Source organism: Vanessa cardui, chromosome 5, assembly GCF_905220365.1.
Source record: "Vanessa cardui chromosome 5, ilVanCard2.1, whole genome shotgun sequence".
In the NCBI taxonomy this organism is placed as follows: Eukaryota; Metazoa; Arthropoda; class Insecta; order Lepidoptera; family Nymphalidae; genus Vanessa; species Vanessa cardui.
Genome location: NC_061127.1, coordinates 914615 through 935581, shown reverse-complemented (window position 1 = coordinate 935581; position 20967 = coordinate 914615). Strand labels below are relative to the sequence as shown.

At 32.9% G+C, this 20967-nt stretch overlaps 1 protein-coding gene across 3 annotated transcripts; it reads right to left on the bottom strand.

Annotated features, from left to right (window-relative positions):
• Nucleotides 1-5766: 5766 nt before the first annotated feature.
• On the bottom strand, nt 5767-20798 carry LOC124529579 (cryptochrome-1). Of its 3 annotated transcripts, none has more exons than XM_047103353.1 (13): nt 20548-20798; nt 14720-14889; nt 14065-14211; nt 13494-13681; nt 12281-12397; nt 11635-11768; nt 10833-10928; nt 10429-10502; nt 10231-10357; nt 9286-9468; nt 8023-8190; nt 7479-7602; nt 5767-6541 (listed from the first exon to the last, which is right to left on the bottom strand). In XM_047103353.1, exons 2-13 carry the CDS (start codon nt 14847-14849, stop codon nt 6425-6427), a joined length of 1605 nt encoding a protein of 534 aa, XP_046959309.1. In that variant the 5' UTR covers nt 14850-14889; nt 20548-20798; the 3' UTR covers nt 5767-6424. The 3 variants fall into 3 exon arrangements, with proteins under 3 accessions (XP_046959309.1, XP_046959308.1, XP_046959310.1); XM_047103352.1 differs by having other exon boundaries at nt 14720-14866; nt 20548-20796; XM_047103354.1 differs by having other exon boundaries at nt 14720-14866; nt 20746-20764.
• Nucleotides 20799-20967: the final 169 nt, after the last annotated feature.

The following is a 20967-nucleotide window of genomic DNA, read 5'->3' as shown; positions in this document are numbered from 1 at the left end:
AATTATTTTACAAATGATATGATAAGAACTGAATGTAATCAATTAGTTATTAAGAGAATTGTATATTTAAAATTTTCATTGTATATATTATCTGTGAAAAATTATAAATATATTTCTGGTATACATCGAAGTAATCTATATTATATAATAGTATCTTATACTAACTCGCCCTTCGCTCGTTTTTTACGAGTTGCGGTGGTATTGCCGGGTCTCAGTTTAATTCATCCATGGTCAAACCCAACCTATGCACAAAAATCTTCATAAAAATCGGTCTGGCCGTTTATAAAGAGATAACTTACATTTAAATGTACACAAAAAAAAAATATATATATATATATAAAAAGATTTCTAATAATTTATAAGTATTATAGATAAGATTTAGATATTCTACTACAAATTTCACCAGCACTTACCACAACATCATAAAAGGAAATAAAAACATTTGTTTATCACATTTATTCCAATTATAAATTCACAGAACATTAATGTAGACTATGATTACAAAAACTGATATATTGTTTTTCCAAAAATACCCTTCTAATGTTATTGTAAAGACATTGTTTGTAAATATACAGTAATTTCCAATAAATAAATCAGTTTGTACAAATTTCTTTTTGTTTAAGTAATACTTACTCCATTTCCTAATGCCACATACTTATCACAATAATTTTATATCAGCTACAAAATTAATCCAATTGTATCATTGGTTTAGAAATACAACAGACACCAAATTCATTTTTTCCTAAATTATATTAAAGATTAGTTAGTTATTATAAAATAATAATATTAAAAACATGAAATAACTTACAGACTATTCATATTTAGTCTAAAACCAACATATATGGGTCAAAATCACCAAGGTGGAGAATTAGCTTTGCCAGGAAATAAATGTTAAAATTTAGTTTATTTAAGCAAATCGTTATTGTAAATATTACTTAACTCTGTTCATATTATCTGTACATAATATTTTATACAGGAAAAGTAAAGCACATTCATTATTATTCTAACAATTACCAACAAAAAATCATTTCGGGAACGCGTCCTTAATAGCAATCTTCAGAAACTAACTTTGTAAATATTCATAAAGTAAAATAAAATGAAAAGTTTTTCTTACTTAATGGCCTACAATTGTATCTTATATCAATTATTTATTGTTGTTATTAAAGAAAGAAAACAAATTAAAGAAAATCAATTGAAAATATTGTGTCCGGCAAAGTAAGCGTCATTTCAGTGAACGCAACTTAAATTCTCGGTAAAATTTCAGTTTTTGAACGTAACCTTTAGTTGTCTATGGTACAGTGATGTGAACGATGTAAATAAACGGTGTGTCGAGAGAGTTTTCGCCAAAAAAATTGAAAATAAGTGGTAAGTATCTTTCAATTCAATAAATTAGAGAGCGTACATCAATACGTCATCATACCGGGAATGCGTTTCTCAACTTGGAATATTAAAAAATATGTTTTGTAGTGTTTTAAAACAAATAGTAACCTCAAATATTTTACAATAACAAAGCCAAACATGATGTCAAAGATGGTTGCCATCTAAAAAGGGCGCGTTTATTTAAAAAAGTCATTTCGGGAACGGTCATTTCGGGACCGTTCCTGGACTTGACGGAACGTTCTCGAAATGATGATTACGTTCCCGAAATGACTTTTTTTGAATAAACGCGCCCTGTTATAACAATAGTTAATAGGTTAGTTAATTCAGTAGATGTTGTGCTAACATATTTTATAATATAGGTACGTTTAATCTTTTTTAGCAATATGGAGTCTCCTGTGGCTGGAAAAAATAAAAAACTTCCGAAAAAGCAAGTTAAAAAAAATAGTTCGGCTTACTTACGTCAAAGAGAGAAAGCAAATGCCAGAAAAAGGAAATTTTTAAATAAGATGACGGAGGAAGAGAGAGAAATAAAAAGAGCGAAGGATAGAGCGTATTATCAGAAAAAAAAAGCTGAAAAGAAAGTTAAAAATATTGATGAGATGACTGAGAGAGAAAAGCGAAAGCAGAGAAAAATTTGGAAAGAAGCTTCAAAAAAATACAGAGAAAAAAAGAAGGCAATATCGAGTATAGTAAACAATACTCCGCCTCATTCTGATGATGAATTAGCTGAAGCACGGTCTTTAGTAAGAAGAACAGTGGGAAGAAAAATTGTTCGGAAGGATAGAGCTAAAGCATACCGTATAATAAAAAAACAAGAGAAAACAATTGCTAACATAAAACGTAAGTATGAAACTTTAAAGAAAAGACTTAGAAGAAAAGAAAAAAGGGAACAGGAAAAAGTTCAGATACCAACAACTCCTAACAGCAAAGTTGACGCATTGATTAAAAATGTCGACGTGCCTCCAGAAGTGCGCAAGAATCTGTTATTTAACGAAGTTCTGACTACACAATTAAAAGAAAAGGTCTGTACTTTAAGAAAAAATTCCAAAGAGAGGGAAGTCTTCCAAAAATGTGTTGTAACATGCTACGGAAATATAAGTTGCTTCATATGGCTAAGACTTTTTTGCCAAAAGAGAGAACTAGTACATCGATTCTGAAGTCTGATACTAAAATACGTGAGGTTGTTTTGACGGCGGAAGTTCGTGAAAAAGTAAAAGATTTCTTCCAAAGAGATGATGTCAGCAGGATGTGCCCAGGCAAGAGAGATTTTGTGAAGAGAAACGGTGTTAAGAAGCAAAAACGCCTCCTTTTATACACAGTTAAAGAACTGACGTCAAAATTCGTTCAAGAAACTGGAATAAATTTACCATATGCAACATTATTAAGAGCAAAACCGTTTTGGGTGGTAGCTCCAACATTCAGAGACAGAGAATCTTGTTTATGTGTCAAACACGAAAACTTCGAATTTAAACTGAACAAATTAAAAAACTTACAACAATTTGTTACTCACACGAGTGTAGAGAAAACCATCGAGGATTATAGTTGCGACATAACATCCTATGACTGCATGAATGGTATTTGTGATACTTGTAAAAATCCGAAGCTTGAGTCAGCTGATAATGCAGATTCTGTGACATATTTCCAATGGAAATCTGTTATTGAAGAAAAAATTGTAAAAGGCGAGAATAAGAAGTTCAAGATCACAAAAAAGGCTGCAATTTCAAGTACAGTGAATGAATTAAAAACGGCTTTTATTGAAGATATTCCAGTTATGAAAAAACATCTGTATGGCATTTATATTTATAACAAACTGAAAAAGGAGATGAAAGAAAATCTAACTGAAGAAGAGGTAATGATACAGATAGACTTTTCGGAGAATTATACCACTAAATACGCAAGTGAAATCCAGTCGACACATTTTGCAAAAAATCAATTGTCTATTCATACAGGTGTATATTATACACGCAACGTTGACAATGGTTTAAAATCCACATCTTTTGCTACCGTGAGTGAAAATTTGGATCATCAAGCCCATGCAGTATGGGCTCATATGATACCGATCCTACAAATAATATTGAAAAATAAACATATTAACACCATTCATATCTACTCTGATGGGCCAACGTCACAATACCGTAACCGAACTAACATACATCTCTGGCTACAAACATTAATAAAGGAATTCCAACAGATAACAAAAGCTACTTGGACATACAGTGAACCTGGCCATGGCAAAGGACCCATGGATGGCGTAGGTGGTACTCTTAAAAGGACTGCCGATAAGCGTGTGTTAATGGGACACGATATTAAAACATCCTCAGACTTAGTGGATTTGTTTAAGGAGTCTACTATACTGGTAAAAGAGATTCCTCATGATGACATTTCTACAGCAAAAGACTTGGTTCCGAAAATCATAGATGCCATACCAGGTATCATGAATATTACAAAAATTACATGGCAAAGAGGACCGGAAGTTACGATTAAAACATACCGACACGACCGTTTTGAAAAGCAACTAAGAATGTCAGTATTATCTGGAAGTTTATATCCGAACTCTGAACCAAAAGACAAGGGAATACCTTCAAATAAGTCTCCAGAACTAAAAGAGCCAATAGATACAATTAATTTACAAGATTTGCTGCAATTGAAGAAAAGGAGCATTTACAACACCATTTACTCATCATCATCCGATGATGAGGAAGATTTAATGTCGATTTCTCTTCGTCAGCAGATTGCGCAAAAATCAATTACTGTTGAAGCTAGTACATCTTACAATCAAGACAAGGAAAACCTACACCCAAATTTAATATCCCCTGGAACCTTTGTTTTAGTTAAAGTACCTACACAAAAGAAAGCTCTAAATTACAGATATGTTGCCATCTGTAAGACAGGTGTTGAAGATGATGGAGAAATTCTAGTTACGTTCTTGAATTCGGTTTGTAATAATGCAAAAAAATTTAAACTAGATCCGAGTGATGTATCCTACGTTGCATTTGAGCAAATAATAAGTATTATTTCGACGCCATTTCTGAGAAAAGAAAATAATAGAGAGTATTATTACTTTGATACTGATATTGATGTTTATGAAAAATTCTAATGTTTGTTTCTTTTCATTTTATATATTTTATATTCTTGTGTTTATTTAATATTAGAATGCTTGTTTTGATTTAAAGTTTATTTAATATTAACTACGAAAAAGTATAATGTTTAGGTGGTTTGATTAATACCATCATAATAAAAGTTTAATATGATTACTAAGAATATCTAATCGGCTGTGAACAGCAAATTACAAGACTGTAAAGTGATTTAAGTTCCGTTTTTGTTAATTAAGAATCCTTATGCCAAAATTAATAAATAAGTACGACGTACACATTGCTCATTATTACCTAAACCTAAATTGTATCTATATCGTCATTTAGGGAACACACGCATCATTCCGAGAACACCTCATCATTTCCGGGAACATCACTAAAATCACAGATAATAAATTTATTATTCTAGGTATTAAAAAGGGCCCTGGTAAATAATAAAGTAAGGCGAACTTTTTAGACCTACATCATGTTAATTTATATATAAGACACTGATATTTCTCATATTTAGATAATTTATACAGAGAAATTGTCATAATAGATCCACTTTCACTATATTTTGCTTTTTGACGTCTTTGTTGGCAATTTCATTACATTTCTTTAGTTTTTAATAATAAATAACATATATACGCTATCGAACAAGGTAAAAAATAAATACTTATGTAATATTTTAATATTATTATAAACTTCACAAAAACGTTCCCGGAATGATTTTTTTCAGTGATAGCTCACTTTAAAAATAAAATTAAAAGAGTAGTAATCAATTATATGCTCTGCCAACGTAAATATTGTTAAAACACAAGTGTAGTGATCATTTAGGCTGATCATCAAAGTAATAGCTGCTAGGTCAATTTATCAAAAAATGGAATTTGGAATTCGCCACCTTGGTGATTTTGACCCATATATATATATGCATTCTCTAAAATAATTTCAATAAAGATTTGTTTAAAATTATAAAAAAATATTAAAAAATGCCAACACTAGACTTTAAAAAATAAACAACTTAAGTAAGAACAAGTAAAAAATTAAAATTTTAGTATCACTTATATGATAAGTATAAATTTTTCTTAGACAAATTTTTAAACTTAAACTTAAACTTTTACTTTGGTATACAGATTTGGTCAATTTTATTGTAGTCAAGAAATATGTATATTTTATATTATCAAATTACTGGGCAAGAAACAGCTATTAATAACTATAAAATTTATAAGTTAAAACACATTTTTTTTTAAATAACAACATGGCTATGGAACAGCAAAATGGCGCGCATAATTGCAGCTACTATAAAAAAATATTACATTTGTCAATAAAGGGAGAGTCACTGGGATCCCTTATTGGGAGTTGACATATGAGCAAGGTCATAAAAAAAACATGATCGTTTATGTTTAAAAATACATAATTATAACATAACCTAACCTTTTTAGTAAAAACATTACAAGTAGTAAATTACCATTAAAATCATTGAATTTATAAAAACAATCTTAAAGAAAAAATACATTTAAATGCAAAGTAAGTTATGAAAGAATATAAATGAACAATCTTCAACATTGTACATATCATACTTCCCAACAGAAAAAAGATCTATAGAAAATCTAAAAAAAAAAAAACAAAAAGTCTTAACTTAAGATTATTCCTATAGAGGAGCAAAGACAATCTTGACGTTAAATTAACGCGATACCATTGGTCGAGATATTAAATAATCTATGGTACACCCAATTGGTATAACCAATGCGCTAAAAAATGACGTCTTGAATGCCAGTTGTAATTTAATCGGCACTTTAGAAGTAAAATTGAATTAGATATATGTAGCTAAGTGTTAATATACTAAATCGAATGAAATATGTAAATCAAATAATTTGAAGGTTTGTTTTCTTTATTTCCTAGTAATGTAAAGGTTACTTTTCTTTACCTCGTCTTCGATTGGAATGCTTTACTTGATGACGCAGTCTGTCTGTTTAGGTGCTGGTTATCTCATTCTGGGTCTCATCGCCGAGCCACATGAACTGGCGGACCTCATCCTCCGAGGACGGGCAGCAGTGAGGCGGTGCTTTCTCGAGCATTCTGCGCAAATCCTGTTTAAAACAAAATTTATATAAACACAAATCTTAGAGGTATTATTGTCTAGTAAAATGTAGTGAAGCATGACAGTAAGTTTCTTTTGTTACGAAGGCAAAATCACATTTTGTATTGAAAACATTAAATCATAATCAGACTCATAATGTTGTCTTAAATTTTCGCGATTATTACACATTTAAATAAAACTAATTATAACGGATGAATCGTGTATATTAATTATTTTTAAAAATCCCGACGTTTCGAGCACTTTGCACGAACACGAACACTGCAATATAATTAGTTTTATTTAAATAATCAGACTCATTGTTAAAGCAAAATTTGTTGTGTGTGAGACGCAGTAAGTCACAATGATAAATATTCATTATCATGATACTGAATGGCAATAGGCTATTTGACTGGTTTTTAAAATCCATTTTATATTATTTAGTAGAGTTTAAGGAACCCAATAAAAGTTGTGTTTTTTTTATTTCTAGTACATATTTGCCGAAAAATATCATATTCAAATTTCCACATTTAAATAACGCGCGAAAACGCTACTTAGACAATATAACGTTGCAATGGAGTCGGTGACGTCACTTTGCTGTATTTTAATCTGTGGTACATATAGTAGAAAAGCAAGGTTTACAAGAAAGTGACTTCATCATAAGCCCGGTAAAATCAGGAGCGTTTTGTGTCACGTGAAAATAACAAGTAGTACGAAAGTATTCGGTACTTCACGGCGTCGCTGCTTGCATGTCCGAGGTGTACCGAAAATATGTTATATAATATATATATTATGGTGACTGACAAAAATAACAAGTAGTACGAAAGTATTCGGTACTTCATGCAGACACGCATGTCCGAGGGGGTGGGTGTAGACGGCGCGGGGAGCGGTACCTGCATGGGGGAGCGGTACCTGCATGGGGGAGCGGTACCTGCATTGGGGAGCGGTACCTGCATGGCGGCGCGGTTGCGCTGCTGCGCGGCGCGGTGGTCGACGACGGGCGCGGGGTAGTGGCGCCCCACCACGCAGCCCGCGCGCTCCTGCACCTCCAGCGGCGCGTTCCACGGCTCGTAGCTGAACTCAAACTCAAACTCAAAACTCAAATTCCTTTATTCAATATAAAAGCATTACACTTACTTATTGATTGTTAAATAAACACTACCACCGGTTCGGAAAAAGGAACACCCTGACCTGAGAGGAACCGGCGAATGAAACTCAGCGGGTCTTTTTTTTCTGTTATTTTATTTTTTTTTGTCAAATTTATAAGGTACATAGTAGTATGTGATTAGAAATAGCCAGGAGGCGATCGTTTCATTCCCAAGGTGTACTATCAAACATAAACTCGCTAATTGTATAGTAACCTTTTGCACACAAGCGTTCCTTAACAATTTTTTTTAAATTTGGCTGCCACGCGACACGCGCATTAGCATCACCAGACAACCAGGCGGGAACAGGCACACCGCGCAGAGGTGGGGGGGGGGGGGGTGGGCTCACATGTAGTCGACGGGCATGCGCGCCAGCTCGGGCACGTAGCGGCGCACGTAGTGGCCGGAGGGCTCGAGGCGGCGGCCGAGGCGCACGGGGCACGCGCACTCGCCCGAGTCCAGCAGCGCCTCGAACGCGCTCGACGACACCCACATCCAGTTGCCGGCGCACACCGACCTGCCGAGCGCGCCGCACACCCCTCACACTTTATGTCTACTCATTCCATAATGCTTAAGAAAATTGTACAAAATCGGAGCAGCCCCTTTGTGAATAGATTAATAAATTAATAATATTAAAGTTCTAATTAATAATATTAAAGTCGACATTGTCTACGAATAGTCTCGTGAACAAGACATTCGTAGACAATGTCGAAATATCGAGCTCCACCGAACAAAAATAAAAAACATAGTAAATATCCCGAAATTAATAACTTTATTAATAAAAATAACCATGTTAATTTAAAATCCTCAATTAATAATATATTGTTGAATGTAGTTATATATTACATCGTTTACAATATTTTTGTACAGTAATGCTCGGTACACACAGTGTCGACGTTATCCGACGCTTGTGCGCACGCATTATTCTGACATGGAATAGTCTAGTGTTACCTATCATTTTACCATTTGATATTAAGTTAGAAATAAAAAAAATAGTCCATATTTAACTTAATGGTTTGAAGATATCTTTTCAGCACTATATTAACACTTCTTGTATTTTTCTTGTAATTAAAACTCAACTTACTTTTCAATACAAGATAAATGAAAGTGAACAGGTAAATTTAAGTGCTCAAAAAAAATTAGGTTAAAAAGGCGATTAATTAAAAGCATAAAAATATCGCGACTAAAATCTAAGAGTTTTTAGCTGTTAAGACTATATATACTTGATAAAAATTATGAATCAAAATCAGTCCAAAATAAATAAAAAAAAAACTAATATAGACAGTATGGGACCTAATGTTGTCTTAAATTTTCGCGATTACACATTGAAATAAAACTAGCTATAACGGATTTGAATCGCGTATATTAATTATTTTTATTTTTAACATCCCGACGTTTCGAGCACTTTACAGCGTTCGTGGTCACGGGTAGACTATAATTAATATACGCGATTCAAATCCGTTATAGCTAGTTTTATTTCAGTATGGGACCTGCTTAATTACACGAAATTAATTGAACAGCACTACCGAACAATTTAGTTGTAGACAAATCGAATGGGAGAATTGAACCGTAATGGGATCTCGAGTACAGAATACAAGATGGAGGCGCGCACCAGTCGGCGTCGAGCAGGTACTTGAGGAAGTGCGCGAGGCCGTGCTCCCACGACAGCCACAGCGTGCCGCGCGTGAGGAACGACGCCACCGTGTTGCGCACGGCGTGGTGCAGCCAGCCCTCCGCGCGCAGCTGCCGCATGGCCGCGTCCACGAACGGGAAGCCCGTGCGCCCCTCCTTCCACCTGCCGCACACCCCACACCCCCGTCACACCCTCGCGTCTAATGCTCACTTCACAATACAAGAGACATCCAAAAGTCACACCCCCGTCACACCCCCGCGTCTAATGCTTCATTTCACAATACAAGAGACATCCAAAAGTCACACCCCCGTCACACCCTCGCGTCTAATGCTCACTTTACAATACAAGAGACATCCAAAAACACTCATGCTGGAAGCATGTAAGCAACGCCTGACCTCTTCAATAGTTCTTTTGGTCATCTCTTAACTTTACCTAGCGCTTTTCAATGTTTTACGACAACAACAACAACAACAGCCTGTAAATTCCCACAGCTGGGCTAAAGGCTCACCCTTTGAGGAGAAGGTTTTGGAACATATATAACACGCTGTTCCAATGCGGGTTGGTGGAATGCACGTGTAACAGAATTTCTTTGAAATTTGTCACATGCATGTTTCCTCACGATGTTTTCCTTCACCGCTGAGCACGAGATGAATTATAAAGACAGATTAAGCACATGAAACAGCGGTGCTTGCCTGAGTTTGAACCATCGGTTAAGATGCACGCGTTCTTACCACTGGGCCATCTCGACTCTCAATGTTTTATGTCACTTGCATGTTCTTTGACCAAACCATTTTAATTGTTATACTCGAAATCGTATTATTTCTACAGTTTCTATCTAAGAATACAATATGAGCATCACAGGGCTTAAAGTTAGTGTAATTTTAATATGTATAAATAGATTAATATTTATGTTTGCAGCGATACCTTTGAAGCTCATCGCTCTCCGGCTCCTTCCAGGGTATATCCAAACAGATCGGATTGCCGGACATTTGCGCGTAGTTTGGATTGTTCACGCTCATCGTGTAGAAGTACTCGCGCCAAATCAGTTGACCTTCAAACACAAGGAACATATCATTATATTACTAGAAAATAAAGATTCTGAGGTCCATCGTATATTATTACCCGTTATAAACTGAGTAGAAGCGAGGCGTCCCTGATGCACTTGTTGGAACAGGTCTTGGACGCACCAATAGAAACTTGAAAGAGAATTTATTTTTTTTAATTAATTAGGTATTTTTAAAGAAACTTTAATTTAAATGCATATATTCTGTCTATCGAATGAATATTGAACTTTTAAAGCAATATTTTTCATTATAATCCGTTTAGATAATTAATCGTGACATAGATTTTTATATGTCTATAGTATATTAAATTTACGATTACAGCCAAAAAAAAATTACACATAAGCCCAAAAAAGATTACAGTTCTAAATATGTAACATTTGAAAAGAATATATGTATATGTGAGTGTGTGAGTGTGGTCACATACAAAATGTCGCATTTTAATATTTTTGACCATGTCCTCACCGACGCACAGACAGACAGCCGAACCGCAACGCCGGACTCAGGGATATCGGTGGTCCGAGCAAGTCGGGGTTACCGTGCGTCGGTAAATAGGAGCCCCTGTAAATACACACAAACGGTCTGTAGGCAAAAACCCAGCTTCCATGCATTGCATGCATGCATGGCATAATGGTCAAGTCAAGGCCTATAAGTGAGGTATACATTGCCTTTCAAAAATATTATTGAGGCGCGAGGAGATCTTCAAACAACTGCTTGAGCTGGACTCTTGTCATTTTTATGACGAGGCTAGCATAATCAGTTTAAGACTTTAAGTATGAAAACTTGTACCATTTATCATCAGATGTTCCTTAGAAGAAAACTTTTGAAGTGTGCAAATACAGCCAAGTCAAGAAGTAACCAAGAATGTCGAAAAATGGTGACTATTTGAGTGATGACATAAATGTGGAAATAACAATAAAGAAGAAGGAGGTGAACCAGCAAACTAAAATTAAATGTTTCAAACTCAAACTCAAATAACTTTATCCAATATAGAAGCATTACACTTTCTTATTGATGGTCAATTGAAACACTACCACCGGTTCGGAAAGAAAATACTCTGACCTGAGAAGAACCGGCGAAAGAAACTCAGCGGGAGAAGAACCGGCGAAAGAAACTCAGCGGTTATTTTTAAACTTTTTATTTTGTTTAAACAATTGAATTGTTCAAATTTTGCCATAACTATCCTACCCTGCATCCAAGCCTCAGTACAAATGAAATAAATGAATAAAACTATCACAGTTGGTTTTACCAGCATATGTCAATTAACCTGCAAAAGGTCTCGTACTCCACGGCCAGGCGGTTCTGCATCTGGTTCAATGCAGCAGTCTCGCCCCCCATCCAGCGTATCATACGAATGTCTTCGTTCTCTAAAAACACTCCCAAGTCTTCGGGTTTGGGAACCTTGTTTAATATAATAATGGCGAATGAAATTAAAAACAAATGCCAAAACAAATTGATGGTAAATTTTCAAGTGAATAATACGACCTTATGAAGACGAAAGCTAGCTCATTACTTCATTTTCATTTCTATTAATATATAAATACTTCTCTCTTGATTATGTGACATTAATATTGATATGTCTTTATAGAATATTAAAATAAATATGCCTTAAATGCAACTGTAAAATACCGATTTAGAAAAAATCTTCGAGATAAGGTAAGTTTTCTAAACGAAAGTATAGTATCCATATAACATAATAATATAAAATAATCGAATCAAAGGCTTCTGGCAGTTTTGAGATCATTCGACTAACTTTACTATAAATCTAATCTAATATTTTAAAGTTATAAAACGCTCCAGGCGACGAAACTTTTTCCTTATTTGTAAATTATTATCCATTACAAAACAGATACAGCTCGGTTCAGAACCAAAAGGTAAGTGCAGATTATGTTTAATATATAACTTTGTTATACCTTTTCAAAAACAGTAAACTCATCGTAGAAGCTTTTTGGAAGACAGGCAAAGTTGACTCCCTTCAAATCAACGTCGTCCACAGGGCGAGGTGGGTCTCCAATAATAGCGATTGTGTGCTGAAAAAAATATCTATACTCCAGCCAAATTCGATGTGGAATGTTTAATAACAAAGCGTTGCTTAGCAACCAACGTCAGGCAGATGCTCAAAACATTTTTAGAAATATGTACAGCAATTATTTTTGATGTTAATAAAAATGAAATTTGATGATTAATAATAAAATATTTAAGACAAAGTACTAAGCGCATTCTTGGTTATAATTATAATACTTATGATCATCTGGAATAATGTAGATCTCAAAAATAATACCAATTTTAAACTGATATCAGAAATTACCTCGTAGTTATATAATTCGCTTTATTAACTTTATCTATCACCTCCCAAACGACAGGACTCATTAAGATTAATTTGAAACAGTGATTTTAGTGCTATATTTATGCTAGCCAAAACAAGATGTCTTTTTTTTTAATCTATGTGTAATGAAACGTTGTGTGTATAGTTAACATTCTTAACCTGTTGTGGTTATACTACCATTATAATACGACTAAAAATATACACCACCAATTACGAAGAGCCTGTATCGCTATTGTATACCTTCTTAAATCTGTCAATTGCTTAAAAAATACTCCAAATGTTACAAACCTGCGATTTCTTTACGTCAGTATTAAAATATAGGGTTGTTAGTTTTGTAGTAATATTATAGTGATAATTAAAAAAATTTAAACTTTTATTTTAAGCTAATTTTCATATAAATTATGTATTGACCGGCTAAATAAAATTTTTGGATTCTGTAATTAATTAAAATTTTTGTGTTTAAACAGGAAATTGTGTTATAATGAATATAATTGTAATTATAATAATTATTATTTTTTATTAAGAGTGTATCAACCCTAATTATGATGACACATGGTTTGTTTACTAAAATTCCAGATCGAATGTGGCTGGAGTATAACTTGTTATTATTCTTATTATGGTACATCCACTAATTATTATATAATTATTTTATTTAGTTTTTCAACAATGTGTACACTAGACATATTTTTTATGCCCAGTACTATATTTTTCATGGACGCATTAATAGACTTGTATGTCTTCAAACTTAACGTACAGATCAATCTTCTAAACAAACCGACCTTTAAGTCAGCTATACTAACCAGAAACATCTGATAGGTCAATGGAGGGATTCCACCATTAGCTTGGATGACGCTGTCTGGATCCCATAGTGTGTGGGAAACGTTTTCCCGACACGAAACTCCGATCTCACGGCAGAGGTTTCGCACGCAGTCGTCACGAGCGCGCCATATTGGCTCGCAATCTTGCTCGAAACAAATTTTCCGTATACCTGTCCAAAACATTTAATAACCACGAAAAGTTAAACAAGAGTGGTTCATCATATATTTATTTAGGATCGAAGCAAGAAATGTAAGTAGTAAGTTTGTCATTAATAGTTGATTATTTTTATCTTATGCTGTATTTTTTTTTTTGATACATTACGTCAAAACGCTCGATTTTCCGAAAACATAACTTTGGAAAGAGCTGCTTAGATAACATAATGAAGAAATGAAATGAAACACTTCTATGATAACAATATCATAAAAGTGCTTCATTATCTTTTCATTTGTTAAATATTAATTAGTAAACAGTTGACTGTGAATGTATGGCTAAGCTAGATTTCCACCTTTACTATATAATAATATAAATTAAACTAATAAATTGTGGACTGACCGGATTCTTCCCAGAGACGCCTGAACACAAGATCAGGCTTGCCCTTTATCATGTGCAATTTTCCGCCATACTTTTTAAACTGGACGTCTAAATCGTTCAGCGCCTCCAACAAATAACGCATGCGATTGTACCCCACGATCTTCGTACCTGGTTAAAGAATTAAAACTGCTATGAGTACCAAAGTAACCTACAGCTAAATTAAGTTGAAAATATATTAGAATGAGTTAGTAGAAATGCTAGGACCTTAAAGTATTTATATATAATATTTTTAGGCATGAACAATAATAACAACAGCCTGTAAATTTCCCACTGCTGGGCTAAGGCTTCCTCTCCCTTTGAGGAAAAGGTCGGAACATATTCCACCACGCTGTTCCAATACATGTTGGTGGAATACACATGTGGCAAAATTTCTATGAAATTAGACACATGCAGGTTTCCTCACCATATTTTCCTTCACCGCCGAGCACGAGATGACTTACAAACATGTATTAAGCACATATACATATAGAGTGCTGCTTGCCTGGGTTTGAACCCGCAATCATCGGTTAACATGCACACGTTCTCACCACTGGGCCAGCTCAGCGTGAACACCCCGTTTTATTTCAGAGGAACTCTGATTTTCAGTTTAAAGAATAGGAATGCCGGATCAATTTACCCGCTGTCTCTCCGTCAAAGATGAACATTGGGTAGAATGGTGTGTGCCTGTCCTCAAGGGCGTTTTGCAACGACGGATTGTCATGCAGACGTAGTCCATGTCGGAACCAGAGCACGCTGCCACCGGCCATTTCCGAATTTTCAGGAGCTACTCATAAACAATATATGTACCTATGTAATAAATAAAAAAAGTAACTTAAACACTTCTATTAATTAAAAACATTGTATGAAATTTTGGATTTTTATACAAATAACCATGAAACAAATTAAAACAACGCTGCATTACATATGCAATGTTGTTTTAATTTGTTTCATTAACCACAATATTAACCAAATCTGGATTGGAGAATTTGGAACAATTGTATACCTGATAAATTACAACGTTTAAGTAAATTCAAAAAAAAATATACATTAAAATCTACTAGTTAGGGAGAAATTTGAGTGAAGATTTCATTAGCATAGAGAGTATAAAGTATACAGATTAAAGACTGAATGTTGAGTAGTAGTATGTGTAGATATTAAAAAAATATCTTCACGGTATAAAATATATCTTTATTTCATCGATACATCGCAACGCATTACAGCTACAAAAATAAAAATAGTTTGAACACAGATTTTAAGTTTCGAGTTAAGTTGTTACCAAGTGTTTGAACACAAAGAAACCCGTAAGCGAAAAGCACGAGGTGGATTTGAAATATGAAGCTGTAAGTAAAAACTTTATAAAATGAAACAATCAAAGTTACCTAAACGTAAGAAGCCCGTTATTTACCTGCGTCAATTCTGGAAACGAAGTTGTACAATTTTGATTGCGACAACGAGTTCGCATAAAGCATAAATTCCTGTAACACGTTTTTGCAAACAAATTACAATTCAGGTCGAATCGATACCTATTTCCTAGCATCCAATTACGTACTGTTTCAGACAGCCGTCAAAGACATTCATAGTTTCAACGCATACAATAACCATTTGTTAGGAACACGCGCCCTGTAAAAGGAAACTCCAGGTGACCTAAATGAGAACGACACGTCGCTTACATGAACGTTTCCTGGAAAATTTTCATACGTTATATATTCCATGTAATCTCAATTGCATGAGTTTCATTGTAACCTATATAAATAACAAATCTTCTTGTATTTCCTTTATTTCCTCGTTACAATACCTAACCGTGAATACTTATTACATACTCTTCATACTTATTCCATTTACTTTGTGTTACATACATTCATATTTTATAAATAATGATTTGGAAGAGTTTAGGCGAAGTAAGTCTTTGCATGTATGCGACAAGAAGGCACAAAGGAAGGATATTTTGAGATGATATATTTATGAACAGTGGTTACCCACAATTACTGAAATTAAAACTCAATAATTTTTTATCGACCAATAGAGGATTTAAGCTCAAAATATTGAGATCCTCGACACGATTTACAACTAGCCAATAAACAACGAAACCTTCTTTTTGGAAAGAGATGAAGTTCCCCAAAAAATATTACTTTCACAAGTATTATTACAATGAAAATAATATTCAAAATTACGCAACGAAAACCATACTAATCACCAACTATATGGGTTATTCAACAAACTGTTACGTAATCGTTAACCACTTAGAAAATAAAGGCTTGCTCAACTTGATGTTTGGGTTTACAATATCGAACAATAGACGAAGTTTTTAATTATAACTTATAAGCCAGTGCAGATTGACCTTTCATAAGCGATATTTCCGAACTAACAACATTTACTGCAAAGGGATCTTTGTTAAATTGTCATGGGTAACCAATAGTAGACCACTGATTAAATTCTGGATGTTATAACTCTACTTCAGCGTGTTGATTGAATACAAAACGTAAAGCTCACAAGTAAAGTTGTTCGGAAAAACAGTTAAAAAGTTAGAGCTAAATAGACTAATAAAATAGATATTTCAAAGGTATTCATAACAAATAAGAAACAATTATCTGACAAAACGTAACAAAACCGGTCAATTTATAAAAAACTATTTATTTAAACCAGTATTAGTAGCGTCACTTGGAAACTAAAAACGTAATGCAATTATTTTGAAGACGTTAAATAATCGCAACTGGCGAAGAAGTAGAACATTTTCTTTTAGGTTAGCAATGTAACGATAATACGCGTCCAGAAAGGGTCCGAGGGGAGTCTGTGCATAAAGCCCCTAAAAAATCTGGCACCCTACCCGAAAAAATATGACAAAATCGAATCTAGATAATGGACTTAGTTTTTTAAGGAAATTTCGTTCCATATTATTACAGAAGTATTGTTACGTTTATTAAATAAAAAAAAACATCTCTTCTTCTATCTACGAAAGAAGCCATTGAGGAATTGAGAAAACGAATGAATATTATTTAATATGATCTAACACTGTTTTAATTAATTATAACGAAATATTACAAATAATTTTAATTCAAACAATCGAGATTTCTTAACTAAGTTATATAAGTTGTAACTTTTTGTAAGTGTTTTTAAAGTTAACGGCAAAAAAAGAGTTTTTTTTAATATGGCTTCTTACACTGAAGATAAAAATTATTAAAACATTCAGAAATATAATACAATGTTTTTTTCATCTTTCTTTCATCGAACTTTTCATCCACGCTTCTTTAGTGCGTTCAGGAATTATCATGTGAAATATGCAAGTAATGTGTTTATTTACGTAACAACTTAAATTATATAAAAATATAAATTAAAAATTAGCTCATGAACAAATCATGACCGCGTGGAAGTGGCAGCAATTCCCTGATGTACTTATAATAAACACAAATTAAGCACATGAAAATTTAGTAGTCATGGCCCATTATTTAATCTACAATCATCGGTCAAGTGTCAGGTATTCTAATAAAAATATTTAAAAAATAAAAATGTAATAAAATATTTTGTTTTAAGTCAAAAATCTAAATAAAGTAGTAGGTTAAATAAAATACTATTTCAGTATTACTTTATATTATTTCTGCTACAAAAAGAAAAAATACTGTAGTCTGTAGGTGGGCTTAAATTGCGCAACGAATTCGAGACGTTCTTAAAACTTTGACGTTGAGAAATTCTATTCATATTCAATTTCTTTCAAGGTATTTACGACTTCACTTTATATATTTAGGACTTCATAAATAATTGAATAAAAGGTCCTATGTCGTCGTCGTTTTGAAACTTTATCGTTATGAAATATCCATGAACCATGAACAAAAATTTGAAATTATACTATTTTATTTGAATATTAACCTAACTTTCACAGTAAAGGAACTGTAAAGGTTTCACTGCTGTGCTAAGGATTCCTTTCCTTTTAAAGAGAAGTTTTGGATATTACTCCTAAATTGAACTAATTATTGACATTTATAAGAAAACGTAAAAATAAGGGGTAATACCTACAAATAAATATGGGCAGTATCTACAGCTGACGGTTGTACAAAGCGAGTCATTTATGCCAAAAGAGATAGATATACCTAGCAAAAGTAGGCATGATTGCCAGACTTCAATCCATAAACATTATTTGAGGTATAAAATCGGTTGAAGGTTTAACTATGTTTACTCTTTGCGGCTCTCTAATACCCGAGGACGAGACTATTCCTCATTTTGCTAAGGGTGCTTTGCAGTGGCGGATTTACCAATAGGCTAAATACTCTGGAGCCTAGGGCGCCAGATTTAGAGGGGCGGCAAATTTAGCCCAAATTTGTTATTATTTTACAGAAATAAAAAAAAGATTTATAATTATATGTATACACATTAAGTCCGTAATCCGTATACTCGTCACTACACAGCGGGTTGGAAAAATAATTTAGTAACTGACAGAAATATCACCTAGTTTATAATCACACTAATAACGTGAAAAAACCGATGTATTGAGGAAGAATTAACACAAATCAAATGTTGCAAAAAAGTAGGGGCGGCAAAATGTTAATAGCCTACTACAGGCAGATTTGTAAATCCGCCCCTGGTGGTTTGCGTTGGTTGGGGTGCCCGGCGCGTCTGAAACATTTCGAGATAAAAACAAACTCGTTCTAAAAATCTAAAAAAATTAGACTACAGAAGTTTTTATCAAAGAAACTGAAGGATATTTATACTACGAAACCATTTTTGTTTAATTATATAAGATTTATCATCAGTTTTCAGGACTTTAAAAGTAGAATAATGTCTATTTGTAACTTAGTTACCAATATTTATCTAACTACGGAGGCTATATATGATTTCAGCAGGTACATACACCGACGTCTGTATTATAAAATATGGCTGCTTTCCGAAACGAAGGTAGTGTTCAAATATTGACGATTCAAAAACTCTTCATTGTGAAGTTTACTTGAATAATTTGATTTGATTTATTTTATTCCTTCCATTTTTATCAGTGTTTCTTTTCAATTAATCGTTTATTACCTTTTTCGTTTACTTCTTTAAATGGTTAAAAAAAATATTTTCGGTTCTTTACAAAACTGTATAATAAAAAAAACCATCTGTAGTTTCGAGTAATACTTTACGTATATAAGATTGAAAATGTATGAGATAAATTTATTTATCCCTTACGACAGGGACAAGAGGGAGCAAATTGGTCTATCAAAGTCTTATCTATCAGGATATAGGTCGTTTTTGTGTTAACGTCAATTACGCAAACCATTTCATACATACACGCTGAAGGCGTCTATGTAAGTAATAATGGATGCAATTGAATTTTGATGCTGATCTGTTTTTGCGGAAAAAAGCTATTTGCGCGGCTTTGGTGTGAAACCAACTCGTAATCTGAAATACTTCATGACTCTTTTGCAGGCATGACGAGTATTCTATTTACTTTCTCTCCTATATATAATTATAATAATAAGAAAAATATATATTTATCTTATTAATAAAATAATGATGTTATTAATCTTACTCTATATGTATTTCTAGGTTTCTATTATTTATTAAATTCTTTCAATTACTATTGATGTATTATATCTGCCGAGCATCATACTTAGTCAGTTTTTATAATAAGGTTATAAATTATACAATTGGTTTAAAAATTGATCTGACTTTGCATGATAAATTCCCAACTTATCTAGGAGCTTAGAAATATTGTCATTGAAACAAATTTCAAGTATAGAATCTTCATTATCAGCTATTTCAAGATTTGAATGTAACTGGACTGACCATGATTTAAAATTTACATTAAAATTTTAGAAATTCTAGGTTTGTTTATTTTATCAATACTAATCTTTTATCCAAAAATGACAATGAAATATCATCTATTATTTATTGGACATTTTTAAAACAAAAAATATAACAATAAAGAACACAAAACTTTTTTTTTTTATAGAAACTCTTCTACATATTTTTTTCTTTTGTGAATGAGTCTTGATTTTCATTATTTCATTTCAATGAAATGTAATATGAGCAAAATTATATAGTGATCTAAAGATTTAAAAGTAGGTGATTTGATGAAAATTTAATTGCCAGAATTCATAAATATTTTACAAGTTGATAAACCTATTTTAAAAATATGCATGTATAGATATATATTTTTAAAGATGTAATATATTGTAATACGAAAGACAATTAAATGTATTACTTAAGATAAATGAAACTTATTTTTGTATAATTTATAAATAAAAATATATTATATCATGTACATCCATAAATAACACTGTTTCATGAACTGTTGTAAATCATATAGTTCACTGGTGTTTAGGGACACATTTTATAATACTATTTAATAGTGAATGTTTGTTAAAAAACAGATTTCATATTATTTTTTATGCAATCTACATTAGAAATATTTATTGAAACAATACAAACGTTGTTTCCAATTATGGATAATTCTATACAATTAAATATAAATTAAGACTTGAGCTACGTACTCACCTTGAAAAATAAAGCCGAATGAAGCTCAAATTAAGCTTAAATCGATACTATAATATTTAAACCAATTCTTTTCTTACACCATTGGTTTAAATAATTAACAAAATCTAATACTCAAAATATTTACGTTGAAACTGGATATACGACTGCAATCCAGCGAGTACTGATGTGGAATACACATAGTAAATAAAATATACATACTGCAAAATACTATAGTTCACTTAAACAACAACCACAAATAACAAGTAACAACTATCAACAGGTTTATGTCAACTGTCAAAGTGACATATGACAGATACCATGTGTAATATGTTATCTGTGTCGTCGTATTGTATTGTGACGCTTTTACAGCTAAACAACTGAATCTATTTTGATGTAGTTTGGCACAAAACAAGCTTGTACTCTAATAATAAGGCGATATAG